Here is a 22,811-nt window from a genome sequence, read left to right as displayed (position 1 = left end):
TGGTCTGAAAGTCTCGCAATAAAAGCCAAATATTTTTATAAAAAAATTAATGAAAGCGGCGATTTCTCGCTCTCCTCGATTTTTTTCAACTCTAACCATAAACTTCTGGTTTTGCCTATCGATCCAAATTTGTTGCAAAATATTAAAGTATCATAGAGAAACCGTTATTGAGTTAACTTTCCACATGAAAAAGAGGTTTAGTTAAAGATCCACAATGAAATTAGACTATGGGAACAAAGAGTTCTCTGATTTGAGCAGAAATCGTTAACGCAGTCATGAAACTCAGATATGAGAACCAAAAAACTCTTATGCCTAAAAAATAGTAAAGCGTATCCTACTTATGCCACAATGTGCATACAATGGGGAAGAAATAGTTTGCTTTTTTGTTTAAATAAATAGCGCATAGGAAATGAAGCGTTTAACTTCTAGTTTATGTCGGATAAGAATATTTATTTCTCCTGAGGAACTTTTTAAGAAACAATCATCAGTTTTATTTATTTATAGACAACCCTGAATTGATTCAATTTTTCGCTGCTAAAAGTTAAATCTACAATAACAAAAACTAACACTCTCCTCTTTTTAAGGCTCGGAATAGTTTAATACTTATTAATGACTGTTAGCTAACAAATAAATTAACACACTTTTAACACTGCGGAAATGCTATTTTAAAAGTACCTACCTAAGTGAAAACTAGTTACAACCAAACCATTAGTTAGATACAGTATATAATATCAGATAAAGTAAGTTTGCCTATCAAAAACTAACATTTAATCCTCAAATTGGAAACCATTTGATGTATTATTATTATAGCGGAAATCTTAAACTGCAAAATGTTACTATTTTGATTTTCAAACATTCAATAAAACTTGCTTAATGTGATTGCCCGGTTTACGAGTGAAGTAGTAACAATGAAGAGATTGATTAAAAGTATTGCTTGATATTTGGTGATTTTGTTTTCTAATTTTCTTGAGTGTACCGAAAGAGTCAAGCTCTACCACTTGCAAAATTTTCTATGCATGTTTTCGGGCTCAAAAGCTGCCGACCCAAGGAGCTCCCGAACATGTAGATATAGTGTTTGGATTCATAATGGGAATGAGTTTGTCGTGTAAAGGTGGTGACCCATTTTAGACCGCTTAAAATGATCCAAAAATGTCAGTAATTGCGAATGTGAATCTTCCAGTGTGATTTTCAACAAGTGCCTTGCTTATATCAGTTTCTTGCTACGAAAACTATGTAGAATTCGTCAGATTTTTTCGTTAAACCGAAACTGTAGGATTTGACTGAAATTTTAATAGAACCGCATACCTGCCTTTAGCTTGACGTCTCGCGTTTTACTTCCAAATCCTTAATTATTGTTTCAGATTCCGTACACAAATTATTCTAGATGCTCTATTCACACTGTAATAAATTTCTGCTAAAATGCTTTATAAGTAAATTGGATCAGTTGATGCAAGAAATTGTCCACATTTAAATAAGTTAACTTGATCGTGAACTCTAAAAGACGAAGCAAAGAAATGCTAGTATTAAAATCATGCCAGTTTGTAGAAATAAATAATGAAACAAATCGCGCCGTAAAATATATTCACAAGGCAACAAGCACGTACGCACAGATAACTTTAATATTTCAATAAGCACGTCATTGGACTGAATTTGAAATTGACAGGACAGTATGTGCATCATCTGTATCTTTGAGTGACTCTAATCTAGATTTAAATAACAGAAAAATCGACTGTCTTAAATAACTAGCAGCAATTCGCTCAACAATACAAGTAGGTAGGTATATGTGACAGCGGAAGAATACTTTGTCTAGGCAGACCAAGATAATTGAACTTCCACATCGTTTCGAAACTATACAAAGTTTAAATCCCTTAGAAGACATTTTCGCCATTTACACCCCTAATACCTATTACAATTCGGTTATCCCTCTTTTCCTAGACGGGATTTTAAAGCAAATAATTGATTCTAGTCTATTTTCTTCGAACGTCTCAATCAGCTGTTGCAATTACCGAAATCAATTACAAGCTTGTGTTTTAATTGAATTCCAAGAACTTTAATTCACTTTTTCTCGTCGAAATAACTCTGCCAGTCCATTTCTAATTTCAGCTGTTACAGCATTTGCAGATAACTCAATCACACTCCATCTCTACCAGAAATGTTTTTACTGATACGTCCGGAAGGTGACTGATAGGTAACGAAAAATATTTGAATTTGAAATAAACTCGAATGACGTATTATTGTAGATGCAATTACTGAATAGATTTCCTGCGTCTTGCAATTGAATGCAGTATGAAATATTTTTAGCTCTCATTAAGTTGTAATCCAGGTTGGTAAACAGTAACAAAGCAATGAGATAAATTAACACGCAAAAATTCATCCGAAACTCGCTTTCTGGTTACGCTTCGAACTATAATATAAACCTCGTCCCAACCTTGGCGGAAATGGAAAATATTTGCCTTTGCCTTCTTTGTGTGCCTTCTCAAAGTGAATTTCCCTTTACTTTGGATTTTAAACGAACTTTGTTTTAGAGAGCTTTCAAACCATTAGATTAGATTGTCTGGAGCGATAGTTCACTACACACAGACTATTAACACACGATATTGCGTTAACTTTCGCTTTAATGGGCTCATGCACTTAATACCAGGCAACAAGGTATGCAATATCATACTATTAACGAAAATTTGAAACTTTATCTACCCAAATTACGCTCCAACTGGCGAGAAATTTGAAATTTTCCTTGAAAATATAGTAGCAAATTACACTGCCCGTTAAAAATTTTGCTCGAGTATTTTTTCTTCGTATATTTTTTTTTATTTTGCATTTAATATTTTCACGTAAAACTTCAATATTCTGGCATATTAAAAAAATAAGTAGTCATTAATTTTAAATGTAGTCTTATTAGCAGCTCTCAGGTAACAATTTGCAGATTTATAGATTTCCGTAAAGCTTTTATAGCATTTTCAAAAACCGTCTTTCAACTTTAACAAGATACTACAATAAACTGTTACTGTTAAGTATAATTTAATGATGGCTGTCAATAGACATATTTATTACATTATGATCGCACTTTCGGTTTTATGCCAAATTATTTTAAACTTTATAGTTTTATGGCCAAGTGAGTAGGTATTAGAGCTCAAAATAATTTATTAGGCCTCAAATTAAAACCACTTACAAATTTAGTTTCTATGAACATTTATATATCAATCTCAAAGAATCTAACAATAAATTGACTCATCAACTTCGGTTTGGAGTCGGAGTCGGTTTGCTAAATTAATTATGATTAATTATATGCTGGGTAAAAGTTTTAGTTTATCGATCAAGTAATCAGAGTCAAAATGTACTTTTGCATTATTATTACGCCTTGTCTCAGATTCGTTTAAGAGCAGCATTTGTTAATAAGAAAAACATGTTTCAAACTAGTCAACCGTTATCACTTGATCTAGTTTAAATTAGGGCTTTCAAATGAATTTCATAATACTTTTCAAGGGAACCTAATACAGGTACATAGTCTTCCCTAAAATGGTTGTAAATGACGTAAATAGTGTTTAAAACACGTACATATCTTTAGCCGCATTAAAAGAGGATACCTAGGTAGGGTTTCAAGCGTTTTTTGCTGATTTCATACATCACAATTAGCGTTCTTTGGAAATTAGTTTAAAACTGTTTCTTCGTGGCAGCCACCTCAGTTATGTATAAGGACTTGAAATTGAATTGTAAAATATTTAGCATGCTTAACGAAATCTACCTTTAAAGAACATTTGCGAAAAGCGAGAGATTTAAGTTCACAGTCCAGGTAAATATAGAAACTAGGCCTGGGTGACACTGTGTTGCTGTTGATGCTGCCCTGTGAGTTCGTGAGTTATAACTCATCGCGCCTCACTGCACCGTACCTCAAATTGCGCTTGTAGCGGAATAATTCTTGAAATCAGAACTTTTAAAGGACATTTTTAGTTAGTTCAAATTTTATTGGCTTCTGTCATCTCTCAGAAATTGAGCAACATTTTCATTTCTAAGTGATTTCGTCGCCGTTTTTGGTTTAGTTAATATTTTTAAAAACACAAAATTAATTCGGTTAATAATTTTACTTTTTGCGTTGTGTATTAATCACTGCAGATTAATGAAATGCAGACAAATATAAGTAGCTCTAATTTTAAAGTTAAATTAGTGAAAGATCGGCATTTGGAGCGTTTTTAGTTTAGCTGTTGTTGACTTTCCTTAAGATGGAACGTAAAATTTGCATTTCAAAACATTGCAATGCAAATAGGCACTTTCTACAAACAATGTCAACAATAAACAAACTGCAATCGAACTGCCAAGAAAAGCATGAATGATGGAAAGGGCGAACAATTATATGATTAAATAATCATATTTATTCTGTAGTTCGGTGTCGTTTTTTGTCGAAAAGGTGTTTGAATGTCAGTTTGCAGCCGACAGAGGACGAAATTGGTTTATGATCTTTTGTGTAGTGTGAATGGCGTTCTAGATGGAAAATATAGAATCATTATCACCTTATGGCAAGTGCGGTAGTTTCTGAAAGTGTAGTGAAGTTCTTTATATTTTTCTCTCTTTGCTATGGTAATTTCAAATAAATCTGGCTTTGGACGGATCTCCGACCGTACTAAACACATTTTCTTCTTTCTTTCCAGGTGGCACTACKCAGCTTTCAGTAAGTTTAGCATTACTTAGCCCCTGTCGTACATGTAGACATTTTAGTCCCATATTCATCAACTGACTGGTAGCGTATCAATTGAGCTATTCTTTGATMGTTGATTTTGAAACTTTGGGAATATTTTGGGCAGTTTTGTATTTTCATATCAAGCTCATCTGAAGCTTTTCGCTAAAGAAACKCTTCACATATGAACATTTGTTTTAGTATTCAATACAAGAAGCATCAGCTTACGGATAGTGTGGATTTCCGATTAATTCATTGATTCCTTCACAAGATATTTCAAACCTTTGTTAATATTTCGGGCGGCTTTGTATTTTTACATCAAGATTATCTGAAGCTCGTCTCCAAAGAACGGTTTCAGATATGCAAATATGCGTTTCAGCTTTATTAACAGTTATAACAACGAGCGTGAGTAAATTCTGGTGGATTTGTCTGAAAAAGTCACACGAAAGTTGAATATTAGACATTTAGGTGCAACTTTTTGCCAACATTTCATTAAAAAAATGTATTCTACAGAATGTCGATCTTTCAAGTTTCTACTGGCTATACTTTGGAAGTTGGAATTTTTGAAGAGTCTGCAGTTGCGTTAAAGTTTTCATTTTCAAAGCAACAGTTAAGAAGCGGGCAAAATTCAGGATTTCATGTGATTTGAATGATTGTTTGAAGGTTTGAAGCAATTTTATCGACATTTAGAGCGTACTATTCTTTACTGAACGCACACCTCTGAGCGTACAGATTATTTTTCCTTCCTGAGAAATTCATTTTCGAAAAACGCGATGCAAAATGTTTTCTGCAGCAGCTTTTTCAAATCAGAAGCAACATTTCCTTAACGATTAATGAAATTGGAAATATTGACTTTTAGAGCGAACTCTTTATTACTGACACACAACTCTGAACTTTAAGAGTATATTTGGTTTCTTAGTAATTTATTACCGAAAAACTCAATTCGAAATGTGTGCCGCAATAGTTCTCTGAAATCCTGCTAAATTTTACTTAGCGATGAGTGAAGTTCCACATTTTGTTGCCATTTATAGCGCACTCTTCTTGACTGAGCGCAAAACTCTGAACTTGTACACTATTTTTTGTTTCTAAGGTTATCGTTAGAACTAATCGCGTCTCACTGTGTCGCACTTTGAATTACACTTAGCATTTGTGCCAGGGGCGAATTAAAGCTTTATGATGCCCGGGACTCGAATTTTATTTAACACCTAACAAAATAAAGGTGACTTCTGACATTCTTTGTTAGTAACGTTTTACCAAATGGGTCACTGCAACGCTACTGCAACGGAGAGTATCACTGCGCCAACTCCTGAAAATTCACTGAGTTACCCACGCCTAATAGAAACCGATATACAGGGTGTCAATTTGAAAACTTCTCACCTTTAATATTTTTCTTGCAGTTATTTAGAGACCCACGTCAATTTTATTTGTAACGGGAAAACTTTAAATTAATATTTGTAACAACTTTCTTGTTTCAACCTCCTAAGAGGAGTAAATGCCACCATTAGAATATTAAATGGGATGAGGGTCAAGTGGCACATCGTGTCGCACAACGCGGGCGTTCAATTTCCTTCTCAGTGATATTCTACTTTGTTGCTTACAGTCCAGAGCTTTCCGAATAATCGCGTTTCAAATTTGCAGAAATAGTTAAACTTGCCTGCAATAAGATTTTGGTTTTCAGGTTAGTGTTTGCACAAAAATGATTGCATTGGGTCTCTTTATAGTACAAATTATTAGCAGAGTAGGTTACACCGTTTAAATCTTTGACTAAGACTAAGAAAGTCCAGTTTAAACAATTGATTTCTTATTTATAAATTATTTTACTTCGAGAAAAATAACTTTTTCTTTGCTGAAGAGAAATTTCTACAATAAAACCTATTTTCCTGCAAACAATAACAAAGTCTGTTTTCGAACTCCTAACATTTGGGAAAATTTCAAGAATTGCAATTCGCCTTTTAAGACCATCAATATCAGAAGGTCTGGTTTTATAAACAATGGACTTAAGATGTCCCCAAAATCCGAATAGGTGTTTTAGCGATGAAAGTTCGTTTTTCCTAAATGGAAATGTTACCAAACAAAATTGTTCATATTGCAGTCACGAAAACCCGCATATTTTTAGAGAAGGACATACTCAATATCCTCTAAAAGTTAATGTTTGGGCCAGAGACAAAGAATTATATCTTCTTTCTGGTTTGGGCTGGTATGGTTGGAAAAGCTATTATTGGTTCTTTATTTATTGAAGAAAGCTTGACAGGTAATTTAAATTGTTTAAACTGGATTTTCTTCCTCTTGTTCAACGATTTTAATACTCTTCTAATTATTTGTACTATAAGGAGACCCAATGCAATTATTTTTGAGTAAAAAATAACCTGAAAACCAAAATCTGAAAACCATGTGCCCCTTGACCTCCATTCACATTTATGATTCTAAGGGTGGCGTTTACCCCTCTTAGGGGGTTGAAGCAAGGAAGCTAAAAATATTCATTTAAAGTGTTCCCCTTACAACTAATATTGACGTGTCTTTCCGTTTTTTCATATTTTTAACCGCAAGAAAGATATTAAGGGTGGGAAGTTTTCAAATTGACACCCCGTATAACATATTATTATTTAAAGTTCATTCACCATTGCATCAATAATTGATTTAAACAAATTAATTCCATTTTATGACTTAATAATTTTCTAAATTTATTTTTCACAATGATTAACATTTTCAACAATTTAAAATTACCTAAAAGCGCTGTTAACATTTCCAACAATTTTCTTTAATTGTCAATTACCTCAGCAGGAAAAGCGGAAAGCCAATGATTTGCTATTTTCATAACCTAAATAGTTTTTTCACAAATCATTTAACAAGGCATCAAGGCATTTAACTTTTTTGCTTGTTGATTTTCGGATTTAAATAGCACATTTTGTACCTTTTCTGCTTCTCTGGCTAGAATTAGCTATTTCGTTGATACGCCTCCTTTTTTACGTGTCTGCAATATTTCCTTTTGTAAAACCTGTTAATAAAACTTTGTTGCTGCCAATCTTAAGTTCGCTAAGCTATTCCACAGCCACAAAGTTGCTTCTCCGCTTTTTAAATGCGAACAAAAAAGTTTAGTACTAAGTTACGCTACACAAGCGTAATTCCGATTCATAAAAATTCCGCATATTGAAATATGGCTATTTAATCCCGCTGATATTTTTGGAAAAAAATTTGCGTTTTTCATTCAGACAAATAACAATAAAGACATTCTAAGGAAGTCGTTAAAGTTTTAAACGACTAAACGTGGAAAAATAAAATTACTAAAAACTTTTCATCATGAATATTTATTTATGTTTTCTGATAATAAAGATTTAAATTCACGGTGAATTCAAAAACAAAAAAAGGAAAAACCCTTGTTGATTGTTCTACAAAAAGTAAACTTAACGTAAATGTGAAAATACAGTACGAGTAGAGAGCTAAATTTGATGGCCTTACCGATAGGGTACTAAAATATGCTTGAAAAATAATACATACAAAACAAATATCTGCAAAATAGTAAACCACCAACTACTAAAAAGATGCGGAAAACAGCAAAAATGCTTTTAAAATCGATGTATAATCAGAAATACATTTTTTTAAGTTTTTCTTTGTGGTCTTCAAATCCAATGATGTAAGATTATATCGTGTATTTTTCCTTATCAAAAACAACTAATTGCTTCATAGTTGCAACTATAATCAAAGTTACTTTTGTTTGCAGCCGCGTGTTTATGAATGGAGAATAAAATAAAAAAGCAATTAAAAAAATGTTTATTATAAGTACGGCCATCAAAAATTATATTTAAAAAAATATGTACGTACATTTATATCCAATGGCTCTTCTTCCGGTGTTAAAGCCAAAGAGCTTTTTCGGTGATGCAACATGCTGCGGCTAATATCTGAAATCAATAGAAATCCTAAGATGATGCAAATTTCCAACAATTCAATATTAGCAAGATAAGTAGAGGTGCGAAAGGGAAGCAGTTAATTGGGAGAAAGTTGCAGATTTCAGATTTGATGTAATCCAACTCGGAGCGTAAAGAGTTAAGTTGCACCAAGCTGATGAAACTTTCGGTAATATTATACCTATATTCTGGCACACGGAAGCCTTCTTCTAATTTTAATAAGGAAATCCAAGCGAAAACTTTATAATTGACTGACGACTTTTTGGCGAAATATACTAATTATTGCGGCATGAAAAAAGGAAAATAAAATCACTGACCTGAAAATTATTCAATTTTCTCTTGGACTGAAAAGTTTGAGGATTAATTAATGCGTATATAAGTAAGAATAATGTGGAAAAGGGAACTTTTTAAATGCATTCCGATCTCCAAAACATACAACTTGAAAAATGTCATTGATAAAATTATTGAGAGAAAAATGTATCCATCCTTTTCGCCTCATTTAATATACATATTGAATTTTAATAATAAATTGATGACTTTTTGAAATAAGTAAACATTTGTTGCTGAATATTGAAATTAAATAATTCGCATTAGTCAGAAAAACTTGCTTCTCCTAAAAACTTACCAGCGCGTTTCAAGCGTAAGACTGTTAATGTTCCAACGAATGGAACGGTATAGCACACACCTTTGAAAAAATCGCACTGAGATTTATTACAAAAACAAGATATCCTTAAAACAAACTTCTGAAACCTTCAAACCCATTATATTACGAACGTACAAATGTGTCGAAAATATCAGAAACACTGCGACAATTATAGGCAAAATGGAAGAAGAACCCCCGAAACCGGCGAATATAGCACCCCTATGGCTCACAAGGGAAGCAATCCCATTTTGCTCTTGTCTCGACCTCCCTAAATGACCAATTGCTAAACATGTAAACTCCAGTACAATTAAGTAATTAGCCATTACTATACCATGAAGGGCACGGGTAGAAAGATCAATTGGTCAATAGCCTGTTTATTTCAACGAAAGAAAAATGGTTTGTTGCTGAAAATAAATTGGAAATAGATTGAAAAGTTCTAAAATGGCCCACATTGTATTTAAAGATATGGCAGATTTTATAAAACATAAAAGTAACGATTCAATCTTGTACTTTAATCTCAACGTAAAATATCTTAACATGCATTTTTGTTCACGTAAATAGGAGAAAAAATATTTTAATATTTTCTCAGCTATTGACTCCCTAGAAAAGTTCATCCTCTGACCAACGAAAATGTTGGGTGTAAGTCATCAAATCATTGAACCATTACAAATGCTTATAAATTCGCGGATGTAGGTTTACTTTGGTAGTTACCGACTATACGCTAAGTTTCCATTTTGATGCATTAAGATGTTCAATCGATATTTAGATTGAATTTCCTCAGCACAGATTGCCTGTGGATTAGTGTGGAACACTAAGTCGTTAGGGGTTCAGTTTTATTCCAAAGGTCTGAGTTTATTTAGCGTGAGCATAATCAAACTGAAGTCGGAAGTTTACTATAGACTCGGAAGGTACGATAGTAACTTTATCAAATTATTTGAAATATTTATGAAAGAAAGCCTGTATTCCAATAGAAAACATTAGTATCATTTGATGTGGAAAAGTTTTAAATATAGAAACTGCAGAAATTAAAAACTTTTATTAAATAAAGCAGAAGCAAATGCAAAGAAGAACTATTCAATTAATTAGCTTCGGTGATTTTAAATGAAAATGTGTATTAAAAACTAGTTTTGTGTACAGGAAATCGTATTTGACGTGGAAAAGCTAGAATAATTATTTTTCCTAAAATTCCCACGAGATTATATTTAATTTTTATATTAAAGCTCGCCATAACGGATTACTCAGAAAATGTTTAATGCTATAGAATAGCAAATATGTTACCCATGAAAGTGATGGAGCCAGTGTCCAGATTCCAAATGATTTTGCAACTAAAGAACAAATATTATTTCAATAGAGACCATTTTGATACGCCACCCCAATAATAGACCAGTTCCAATTTGGAAATCAATGTGTTAATCTACAAAAGCGGATTGTCGGTCGTCGAAGATATTGGCAAATATATCTCGATTACGGGCTTTTCGAGACCTTTATAGATTGAAAGGGGAGGCCATTGAAACAGGAAATGTTGGGGATTTTAATGACTATACCTTTATTGAAATCTATGACGCAGTTGAATTTGTGTACATTTGTTATTGTCAGCACAATCTAAACAAGGGGCTTTTTCAACCAAAGAAAAAATATGTTCAACTAACAAAAACATGATTCGAATGTTTATTCATCTTTGATCTATTAACTAATCTAGACTACAATTAATGCTAATATGCAGTTAAATTGCGAATAATAAACTAATGAAAAAACAGGTTCCAATAAAATGATAATATTGCTACTACTGCACCTAATTAAAAAACGTTGATATTCTTAGTTAAGTAAGGAAGTGTATAAATTACTTTCAAATTAATGTATATTTGACAAGAAACTTATCTGAGCCATCTTAAAGTTTCTCCATTTCAAGCCTCAAAGCGTCTTGCACTTTAACTAGGAATCTTAATAAATAACTTTTCAGTAACGGCATCCGCTGGTTGTATTAGTCTTTGGAATGTAGCTTTTAAGCTCAGGAAAAACTGCTTTGGAAAGAAAAGTTTCTACCCAAAAAACGGAAATTTAGGATTAGTAAAACTGTTGATTCTGTACTGAAAATGTACGTTTATTTATAAAGGAATACCTTTGAAAAAGAATAATCTTGACGAAAGAAAGGAAGAAAGAGAGAAGAAATCCCTTTTCAATAATCTTTTTATATGAACGCAAATATGTAATTTTCTTCAACCAACAGGTATTGCTTAAAGTAAATATTTTTGCTTGTAATGTTGGTTCAGTAAACCTCCTGTAAAATAAATATTTCAGAATAACCCGATGTTTCAGAAGCACGCAGCTAATTTAAATAACACTTAAAAACCGTACAGCCAAATAGATGATTCGGGTAACCAAACTTGTAAGCTTTCCAAATTTTACTCCATTTTCCGGCGAAGTTGTAAATTTGAAAAGCTTTAAAGCTTCCTGCATTCTAACTACTGCGATAAGTTTTAGACTCAACAGGCGTTGTTAAAGCTGAATAATGTTCCGAAGTATCGATTTAAAAGTTTCACAAAGACACTTTAGTTTAACGTGCACGCCGCACGTTAAAACCGACCCCAAAAAGATAATTTTGGATTTAAATTAAAATGCTTTTGTTACAACAATCAGAAAACTAGTGAATTTTAAGTTTAAGTAACTGTTATATTCATTTAGAGTATCACAAGCACAAAATGTACATGAAACATCCACTCTAAAATGGTATCCATTTAGTATGAAATACACTAGTAGTATGTTGTTTTTGAAAAATCCCCCTAATATTAGCAGGTTAGTTTAGTTTAGATCTCAAATTAATTGAAAATACATTGAGTATCGCTCTGAAAGTGAAAAAGCCAACCAATTAATTAAATTAATTACTTACACAAATCGATCAGGAATATTTTGAATTTCATGCGCTTCATTACCATGTTAGTAAGCATACAATATGTGTGCTCTTTTACATGTATATTATAAACAATTTCGTTTCGCTTTTTTTGCGCACCAATTGGAAAATTACAGTTAAGGTAGCAGGTGTGGGACAATGATAAAAACGTCACTATTCAATTATCTGCCGACGTTTCTATTTTTATTGGGGTCTTCTTCAAGGCTCAAATTATGTGTGAACGTTCTGTCTAAGTAGATTCATTAGAGTGGATGCATCCCCATGGCAAGGCATTCATAATCTTTGAAATTCGTACTTATATGTTCATATGACTAATTCTACACTGCACACCGATAATTATGGCCAAATAATTTCGAATTTCAAAGATAATGAGTGCCTTGCCATGGGGGTGCATTCACTCTAATGAATATACTTAGACAGAACGTTCACGCATAATTTGAGCCTTGAAGATGACCCCAATAAAGGTAGAAACGTCGGCAGATTATTGAATAGCGACGTTTTCATTATTGTCCCACACCTGCACCTTCACTTTAATATGCATATTATTTGATCAAATTCAGCTCAGAATTGGTAATATTTGCAAACGTAATCTAAACGTATCACTTGTATATCGCTTATCTTTATAAAATTAAAAGTTGAAAGGGTTGTAGAGATATGGTGGTCTTCATTCAGTTGCTCTGGCAGAATTATCTTGACAGCTTCAATTGTTCGCACCATTTGAATAGTGTTAATTTCAACATATTTGCTTATCCTAATTGCATGGGATTATGTTGAATTGAAATTTGATTGACGCGGTAAATAAGTATCATAAAAATAAAAGATATCTAAAGATATAAACAAAATGTACTGTAAGCTTCATAACGTAAACCTTCAAGAATAATTTTCAAAGGCAGTTCACTACATCCCGTACTCGAAAATGTAAAGGGGATGAATTATCGATCCTCACGTTTTCATCCAAACTGTGCTACGTTCACCGAGGGAGACAACATTCCGTTTTAATCCAACTAAGTGAAATATTTAATGCATGCATATGATTATTTCTAAAACTCGATGGTTTTAGAATTATATGTATGACACTGAAATTAATTACTTAAGGAGAATTAATGGATTCGTAGGGCTTGTTTGTGTTTGAAATTCCTAGAAAAAACCAAACGAACCAGTCATGAAATATTTTAATGTTGACATAAGTATTTGTATAAATATAATTGTAATCGATACTCAATTAAATAAGCAACGTAATGAGTGTAAATTTTTAAAAATTAAATGAGAACTACATAGCACGCATTTTTCATTCAGGACAATTAAACTAATTCAGATAAATTTCATGAAGTTATAAGAATATTTTAATTTTCGACTTCACTTAACTCGATTCGCATTAAACATAATGTAGAAGTTTGGGCTTAAAAAGTAAACAATTTATAAACAGGTGTCAATTAAGTAGTGTTTTGGATGTTAAAATTCAACGCTTAGTCGTTGATAGACGCTCCTCTTAAATACGATAAATCAAGGCGTTTACATCATCAAACTGTGTAAGTTTCAAACAACAAATTCGCACATAATATCAGGTAAACTATAAAAATTTAGTCCTCGTTGTAATTGATGTTGAAATCCACTTCTTCTGTTTGTGGAAAACTATGCAAATCTGCCTATTCCGCTGAGTTTATGGGATACATTTACATAGCGCGATAATATCGGCCAATAATCAACTAAAATCAAGGAATGTAGTTTATTTTACAATTGTCAACAACTAAACAACCAGCTTTTTTATTTAATTGATATAATTGCATCAAACAGAATTGTTCAATATTTTCAGTTGTTTATTTACTAATGAATAATTCAATCAGTTTTTTATTCATCTCGCTCCTATTTAAGCAGAAAGGTTGAAAAATCACATTTTGCGAAAATGATTGATACTCTTTAAAATGCAATATGTAAATTTCAGCTGCGCAAATTTGGATGTACATTTAAAATTACCCATATGCACCAAATTTCACGTTTCTACAGTGGAAAACCAACTGGAATTGTAATTGTAAGAATCGAATGGAAAATTTAGCCGATTATGCAATTTAATGGTGGAAAATTGCGGCATAGGACTATTATGCCGTATGTGTATTTTTTAAATCTGGCTTAGTGTTTGTTACTTGAACTTTTAAATAGTGTGCTAACCAGAAATATATATACTTACTTAACATTTTTTTAAATCATCAATTCAACAAACACTTCTTTTCAGTTAATATTCATATTTCATGCAATGTGATTCATACCCCAATGAAACCCGCCTGTGTAACATAAATAATAATTCATTAATATCAATTTGCAATAGTTGCCAGTAAAAAATTCACTGCATCGAAAATGTATTTTTATATGTAAATATTTTAGAACAAATCTATTAGTCGCCTTGCAGGTCAAAAATACGTTGCTAAAAGCTCGGGAAAGCTCTTAAAATGTAGACGAGCTCGCTGATATTTAAACGATGGATTGCGAAATCAATGTAGACAGTTGCTTTTGAACTATAACTAATTAATAATATCACAGAAGAATAACCGTTGTTTGGGTTAGTTAGTCAAAAATATTTATTAAACGTAAGGCACAGATGTTATTTCATTGGGACAGGTTATCTCCAATTTTACGTATTGTAAAAATAGCAAGAAACGATTTTAATTCTTCATAACCAATTTACTTTTAAGCGTCTCCAGTTTAACAAAGCAAATGTAAATATTTTAATTAGTTCTTTCACACATAAACCGTTTTCAATCAATGCTTTCGGTTTAAAATCACGAAGCCTATTATAGAAAAATATTCCCTATTTTAATAACATTAACTATTTCAACAGTATCTCTCACTTTCCCTAAGGCACAATAAATTAATGTAATAAAAATTAAATTTTATCGAATCATAACATTCCACCAGCTATTGAAATCCACGAATAGAAGCTTTCATTCTTTATAATTGAGTGAAATTACTCAGAATTACTTAAGTAAATTAATTAAGCTTTATAGCTTTGTAAAAAGATCTTTTGCACACAATCCTTCGAGAATATATTTCTTCCAAATCGGTGCTGTGCAATAAAACTTTGAAATTTCAAAAACTCATTTCCGTTATCGGTTTTTGAATTTCGTTTACAGTTTGCCCTTTTTAAAATACAAAGGTAAATTGAATCTTACAATTCAAACATGGTTAGCTGAAAAATTGCCAGTGTGTGCAAACATTTGGGAGCTGTGAAAAACGAACGAATTGACCTAAGTGTAATCGAGCAAATCGAATGGAAAATTGATAGTTAATTTTTATTACAGCTTTAAAACGGACATTATTATCAATTCCTACTTGGGATTGAAATTTTCCAGACATGGAAAACATTTCACTTATGGAAAATTTTATTTACGCAATACAGTGGACAAATAAAACTCGATGTATAAGTGAATTAAATACGAATGGAAATACACAAAATTTAAAAAGTTTGTTGTTTTCAAGTCTGAATATCTGCTAATTATTTTTTAGACATCTCGAGACACATACATTTTACTATTTAGTCCATTACAGATGTATGAACAACTTGAGTACTTTTATTAGTTATTTGCACCTTTTGAGACTTAAATTAATAAACCGTGAATTTTTGGTAACGGAATACGCAGATTTCTTTCAGAGCTCAATTCGCTAACTAATATACATACAAAAATACTGATAAATTCTACGTTTTTCAATACATAGAGTTGGAAACGCAATTAAGAGCATGTCGATAAAAAACGAGTGATAGGAGTTCGGTGAAACGCTGATCAATTGGAAGAACCGTGAATTGCAACTTCGTTTTCCTTAAAATTAATGGATTTTTATATGTTTTTGAAAAAATAGTAATTGCAACTTTATTTCACTCACATGCCAAATATAATAAAATCTCTTTAGTTTAAATAAATAAATAGAGGACTATTGAAGGCAAATTAAACTCTTACTTTTTACACACATTTTAGAGGTAGAAAACGGGTTTCTAAAGTTAACTTTCATTCTTTATTTCGCAAGTTAATCATCACTAACAATGACTCTGATGCAATGCCAGGATTGCAACATGAGATATGTGTGATTATTTCATTGGCTCTGTAATTTAATTTTTAAGAGTGCAACGAAAGTTAAGTTTTGAAGCTTTAACTTTCCGCTACATTTCAACCAAATTCATCAAAAAATCTTCAATAGAAAAGTACGGCGTACGAGTAATGTATAAGACGGAATATGAGACACATCGTAGATGGGATGAGCACGACTATTTCCGCTGGAACAATTTATGGTATGAGCGAATCAAATAAAATTTATCGCAGAGAAATATGCAAGTGCAAACTGGTTTTCGGAAAATTTACTAAATGTGGCTTTTTGAATGGCGAAGCCTAACTATTTAATGGGCCTTAATCTTTTACAGAAGTTCGTCTACTATGTAGAAAATAGTTTCTAATTAACTTATTCATATTACACCGCTAGTATAAGCCAACTTTACGAGGATTTCAGCTAAAACTTACCGGCAAAATTGTGAAAATTAAAGAGCAATATCGTTGATAATTGCGTATCTCCACTATACATAAAAACATTTCATTACCACATTAACTAAAGTTATTTTAGAAATCTAAAAACGTATTGAAGCTAATTGAAATTTAAGTAATAAATGTTCTGAGCAATAATTTAAAATCTAATTAAACTTCTTTATTGATACCACGTCTTTATAGAATTACTTGCTTTTAGATCTTGTAATTCAAAGAATAAGTTTAATTTCGGAAAATTGTTTAAACTTTAAAACGGCACGTTTCTATGAAAATAACGAGATCGTGGATGAGTTATTTACAGGGATGTTATCAAAGTGCACCAAAAGAGCATTGCGAACTCATCCAACATCTACAAGTTTTGATGTCAAGGTGGTTTATATACAGATCGTTTAGAGAGGGCAAGAAGGCCCAGAAAACCTAAAAGTGTACAAAAAAGTTAAATGTTGTTGAACAAGCACTTGTGTGATTGCAAATGAGCTCTGAGTAAGTGAAAAAAAGTTTGAAAAACCTTCATGTGCGTCAGTCGTATACTTTTCATGTTCAACATATCTAAGCACTATATCTTGAAGATTTCTTCCATAGATTTCACGCTCCTTAATCGTTTTTACAACAGCCGGAATATGACGAACATTTTCCGAACGAAACCACGCTTAGCCGAGATGAATGGTGCTTTGATGATCCTCATGCAGTTTGGAGAAGCAAATTTTAAATACAAATGTTCCAAGAATGAGTAATCAGAAATTGTAAACGGATGATTTGTTGGGTCGTAGATTTCACGTCACAAAATTTACGTTTTTTTGGAAAAAAATATTTATCCGTTCTCTTAAAAGGCCTTCCACTATTAGGCCCGGCATATGGCTACTACTTCTTCTGGATCAGTTTCGAAAAGAAGTCCTGGATTTTTCAAAAAAATTGTTATCCGAATAGGTGGTTTTGTTAAAAAAAGTGATGTGAAAATGTTGTCAGGAGTCACCTTCTATAAATGTTCAATTAAATCGGTATGTTTTAAATATAATCGTTGCGAAGGATCTGAAATAACCATTCCTAAGTGAAGCCAATTCAGTCCAATAAACCTTAATTATCTGGCTTGTCCTACCTGAAAAGCTTATTTAAAATGTTTGAATCCTATCACTGAATAATTCCTATTCACTGTGATGAAATTGATTTGAATAGATAAATGAATAAAATCAATTACTCCTATTAAAAGAAATATAAAGCTGCAAACAAAGCTGGAAAATAATCTGTAATATAAAAGTAAAACTTTTCTCATTTCCCAGGCAAACAGGGTGCGGTTTTTATATTGTACCTAAAGCACTGGAATTGGCTGGATCGTTAATCCTCTATTAACTGAAAATTGGAATGCTTCAATTGCAGCAAGAAATTTGCATCGCACAGATCGATTAAATAATCAGTGTGAAAAACGGATGCAGAGCAAGCAATAAAATGTACGGATACAGGGAATTATATTAATTTGTATATACAAAAACCTTCAATCTTCATAAAAGACAATACAATATGGTCTATATTCGTAGATGAAGTTTAATACTGGCAGAAAGAACGATCCATGAGTGAGAGCAAACTATCTAGCGTTCTGAGAAGATTCAATTGGCTTGCGTTCTATGGCTACTATTTCAATTCTTTCGGCACTAGATTTAAGGGAAAGTGGATTTTCTTGTAGTTGTATTTACCTTCGTCAGAAGAATGGTAACCGTTAGTAAAATATTTACCCAGACGTAATTATTTGACTGGGTTTCGGTCAAGTTTTCGTTTCGAGAGTATTTGGTTTTTTTTGCTATTATTACAATTTGTATTTTCGACAACAAACTGTAGGCCTGGCAATATGTGAAATGAAAAATCGGACAACTAATGACAATACTAAAGTAATAATTCCTAAATTTTCTGACATATTTTTTTGAAAAACGGCCTATTTTGGTCTGCATAAGGATACTTAATTTATTTATAAGTTGTCCAGAACTATTCAGTAAGCAGAAATCAATTTTGAACGCTTATCCCATTTAAGTAAATGAAAGAGATTCTATTTAATCTTCTTTGTTATAAGGCAAAAAAACGACATGCTTCAACGACAAACAAACAAATAAATTTGCGATATTTTCTATTTCCACGTGTGAAACTTCGGAAAGTCCAAGGATGCTGTGAACACAACAAAACGAAAGTGGTTTGTATTTTCATAGGCACTTTCCGTGAAATTGAAGAAATCCGAAGTCACATGATTCAACAAACTTTTCAGTATCTGTCAAGTTTCAAGTGTTATATCAAGAAGGAAATTTCCTATATCTTTTTAAGTGCTGAATTTTAGGAAAAGCGTTTTTTCATGTAGCTACATTTACGTTAGCCAGAAGTAGGGGATCCGTGAATAAAATATTTACGAACACCAAATCATTTTGCTTTTCTGCGAAGTTTCTTGCTTCTGATGGCTGAGTGGTGCTGATGTTAACTAATTTTAATTAATGTTATCGAATGTTTAGTGTAAACATATGAGGAAAAAGAAATCTAGTGACCATTGGCTTAAATAGTTGTGAAAGGAAAATATGTTTTACAGAACAGGTTACGATGAAACGTGCTGATAAACGGTCTATTTCGAACACTTGCATTTCTCTTTTATTTAAGTTATCACTTTGATGGACATTTCAACTTAAAGAATTTATAACAAAGTCTGCACTATCGAAACTATCAAAAATTAATCAAATACAATAAAAGACATTCAAGCGTCGTGACATTTTTAGTGACTAATGTGAAACATTTGAATAAGGATTAATTTCTTATTAATAACATCATCATACAAGTTACTAACAAACTATAAAAAATGTAATGCCTTTAAGTAAATCTAAGAAATTTAATTGTATTGACGAACTGTGAATTGCACTCTCGCTTGAACATCATAAATCTTTTTATTCATTATTTATAAAAGTACCTATCAACATTAATTACAGTAAAACAAACACTTTTGGCGCTTTTTGATATAAAAAATGTTAATTTCGGAGTTAAATTGATCAAAGACATTAGCTTTAACCGAATCAACAAAAAATAATTTGCCAGTTTGATTTTGTTCATTATTCTGCGAGGAAAAAAAGCAAAAGTGAAGCGAGATTTTTCATGTCCAAAGTCCCAAACAGCCATAAAAATTCAATGGGCGAAGTAGATTATGATAAAATACACAACGAGAACAGGATTTGTTATTTTCCTGCAAATAATGAGACAGTCCGCCCAAAAAAAACATCGAAAGCAAGATACGGCGAAAAGCTTTCCAACTAAGCAGGAAATTGTTTTCTCGTCTCAAATGGTTAACAATTCATTCGTACATGATGTTTATACAAGATAATGGACAGGAATGTAATTTAAAGAAGAATAATGTTTTGTTGAGCGATCAGGGATTATTTAGTTTTATTGGGAATTACAAAGGCAGTGCAAGTCTTTGATGAGACTGTCGGCTTGAAAATTAGTTTTTAAATACTTTTACAAAACTAATTTTAAACCAATTTCGTGTTGCTAAATTAATTATACAAAATAAATTAAATGTATTTCGTTTTAAGCGCGTGCAATTGTTTTGGGCGAATAACAAAAATTGTCTATACAAATTCGATAATACGCTCTGATTTAGAGGTTACAGAATAATTTAAATAGGCTGAAAAGTCTAATTTTTTCCATGGACAAGCTGAATTTTATTTTACTTATTTGCTTACTTTTAAGCACTTTGTGAAGAAAGTGTATGTGCAATTCAGCTGACATCACACACCATTAAACATCACAAATAATTTCGAGTGAATTAGTTTTTTTGATAATTGTTCGGATTTATTGTTTTTTCAATTGGTCAGTTACTAGTCATATGCCAAAACACTACCAAGTTTTGTTTGCAAGGAGCAATTGAAAGCAGGACGCAAACCACTTGTTTTAAAGAGTTTAAAAAAATTTAAAAAATGTTTTACATTTTTTGGATAAGCATAACGAATTTCAACCAGGGGATTTGACTGTTTAATTTTCAGTTACTTTTTAACGATGAGCAATACAATTTCCGCAGCAGCCAGGGAAATTTACGATTGATTTCCGTCATTTCACACTTAATTTGCTTGCGACGGTTTCAGATTTTTCCCACAAGAATAGAATTACTATTAAATTTGAAAGTCAGTATTTGCTAAATAATTGTTGACTAAATCTATTGACTTAAAAACATATTTACGTTTTTTTTTATTTGATAGGGTTAGTTCCTTAGCAGGTTCCTTCTTAGCCAGAATATTGATGAAAAGTTAGAGTGGCTGTGTATAGAAGCTTATGTTCGCTTAAGTGGTCTTCTTCTTTGCTATCTCTTTTGAAAGTCTGGATTTGATGAGAACATATAAAATAAAATTTCTTCAACAGAATTCTTTCACATTGATTTGTTCTTGTTACATGTGCTTTTACACAGTTAAGTTGCTCAATGAACTTTAAATCCTTGATTATATTCCTTTCGAGGTATTTCTTTATTAGATCTGACATTTTTTTGACTAAAAATATCTTAAAGAAAGCCTTTCTGGATTTATCTCCTCTTATACGAGAAAATAATAATTATTAATTATTATTGTTATGACTGTAAATGTTATTTTTGACCTAAAATTTTACGTCTCAAAAACTGTGAGGCTTGCGTATCGGACACTATACATAAAATATATTTAAATTTTTGATTGCGGCACCATGTATATATTGGAACAGCAAATAAACAACACATTTAGTATGTGAAAAAAGTGAATGGTTGCGTCTAAAAAGATAATATTCTAAAGTTATTTTCGTATACATATTAGGAAGCGACTAATTGAGCATTTCCTGATTTCAATTTTGTACGCGCAGCTTTGTATGCTGGTCCTATAAAACCAAAAAAATTGGAACATTTCAGAAAACTCCTCTGAAACGTTCAACATCAATCAAGAAATGCATTTAAACAAAATCAATCATTTCCATACTGATTTAAAACTGGTAGTAATTGTTCCAGCCACCAGCAATTTACCAAAATGTTGTTTCGCAAAGTATAATGCCAAGGACCCATATTTATTGTTTGCGTAATTTTAAAATGTAGCGTGTTTAACGAAATATTGATATATCTATTAAATGCGACCGACATCGATCAAATTTTGATTCGCAAAGGTGCGATTATCGGCTACCTTTTCGATCCTACTTAATATTACAACGGGTAGCAATTACTGCGTCAATGCAATAATGGCAGACACTAATTAAAATTACATAAAGGATGGTTGCTGTTAACAGTCTGATAAATAAATCGGTCCCGATTTGGAATCTCAACAAGGCCGCTGCCGTCAATTCAACACAACCAGTTACAGCTCGAAGAAGGACTATAACAATTTAAGCCGCAATCGTGCCCGAGAGATTTCTAAAATTGTATCAGATTTAATTGGAAGATTGATTTAATTTTTTGCCTCTGCTTGCCAATATATTCTCTGAAACGCCGCATATTTCATGGTACTTGCGGTGTCTTTATGGAGGATTACATTCTCTCGCTGTAACGAATGAAGACCTTGATGATGGAAAACAATCAAATCTATCTAAATACGAAGGATCATAAAGTTGAGAGCGAAGAATAACGCAACTTGCAATTGTATTTCCATTTGTGGTTGGCATATTAAAATCGACCAAATAAGTCCAGTCAGGAATACAGAACTAAGTGCAATCGATCAGCTTCTTTTACTCGACACATCAGTTAACTATGATACCTAATTAAAATGCACATGAAACTATTTTCAAACTTCCATAGTTCGGCAAGCAATTCTGCTTGGGTTCGCCACACCTATATTTTTCACAAGTAATTGCAACTGGACAAACTATAGCTTATAAAATATTTAAAAAATGTACAATTTTATAACAAATTTGATTGGCTCGAGGTATTCTTGACAAAACGCGCATGATAATCTAAAGTAGACAGTGAAAATGCCCAAATAAAAGTTTAATCTGTTAGTAGTATAATTTTTAAAGCAGTTTTTGTATTAAAGAAATGACGCAATAACAAAACTTGATTTCTATGTTTTTACTTATTATTTTCATGTATTTCTTTATTTACATGTACATACAATATATATGTACATACGCCAATTTTGTATCACCCTGTATATAGACATAATGGGATCCGAAAGAAACCTTGTTTAAATTTACTATCCACAAATAT

At 32.0% G+C, this 22,811-nt stretch overlaps 1 protein-coding gene across 9 annotated transcripts in view; it reads right to left on the bottom strand.

The window, feature by feature from the left end:
* The window catches only part of LOC109545167 (high affinity cAMP-specific and IBMX-insensitive 3',5'-cyclic phosphodiesterase 8), a 104,547-nt gene that overhangs the window by 38,926 nt on the left and 42,810 nt on the right, over window positions 1-22,811 (bottom strand). For 8 of the 9 annotated variants that reach the window (XM_019915697.2, XM_019915702.2, XM_019915700.2 and 5 more), the window contains one exon: window positions 8,489-8,565. In XM_019915697.2, the coding sequence (XP_019771256.1) occupies window positions 8,489-8,565 (77 nt within the window). Of the gene's footprint in view, window positions 1-8,488; window positions 8,566-12,101; window positions 12,183-22,811 lie in introns of those variants that run through there. The other variant, XM_048667298.1, reaches the window with a different exon arrangement.

This window comes from Dendroctonus ponderosae, unplaced genomic scaffold, assembly GCF_020466585.1.
Source record: "Dendroctonus ponderosae isolate FM_Combo_2020 unplaced genomic scaffold, Dpon_F_20191213v2 Dpon_F_20191213_6, whole genome shotgun sequence".
Classification (NCBI taxonomy): domain Eukaryota; kingdom Metazoa; phylum Arthropoda; class Insecta; order Coleoptera; family Curculionidae; genus Dendroctonus; species Dendroctonus ponderosae.
Note: the sequence above shows the minus strand (reverse complement) of the source record. Positions and strands in the feature narration are given on the sequence as shown.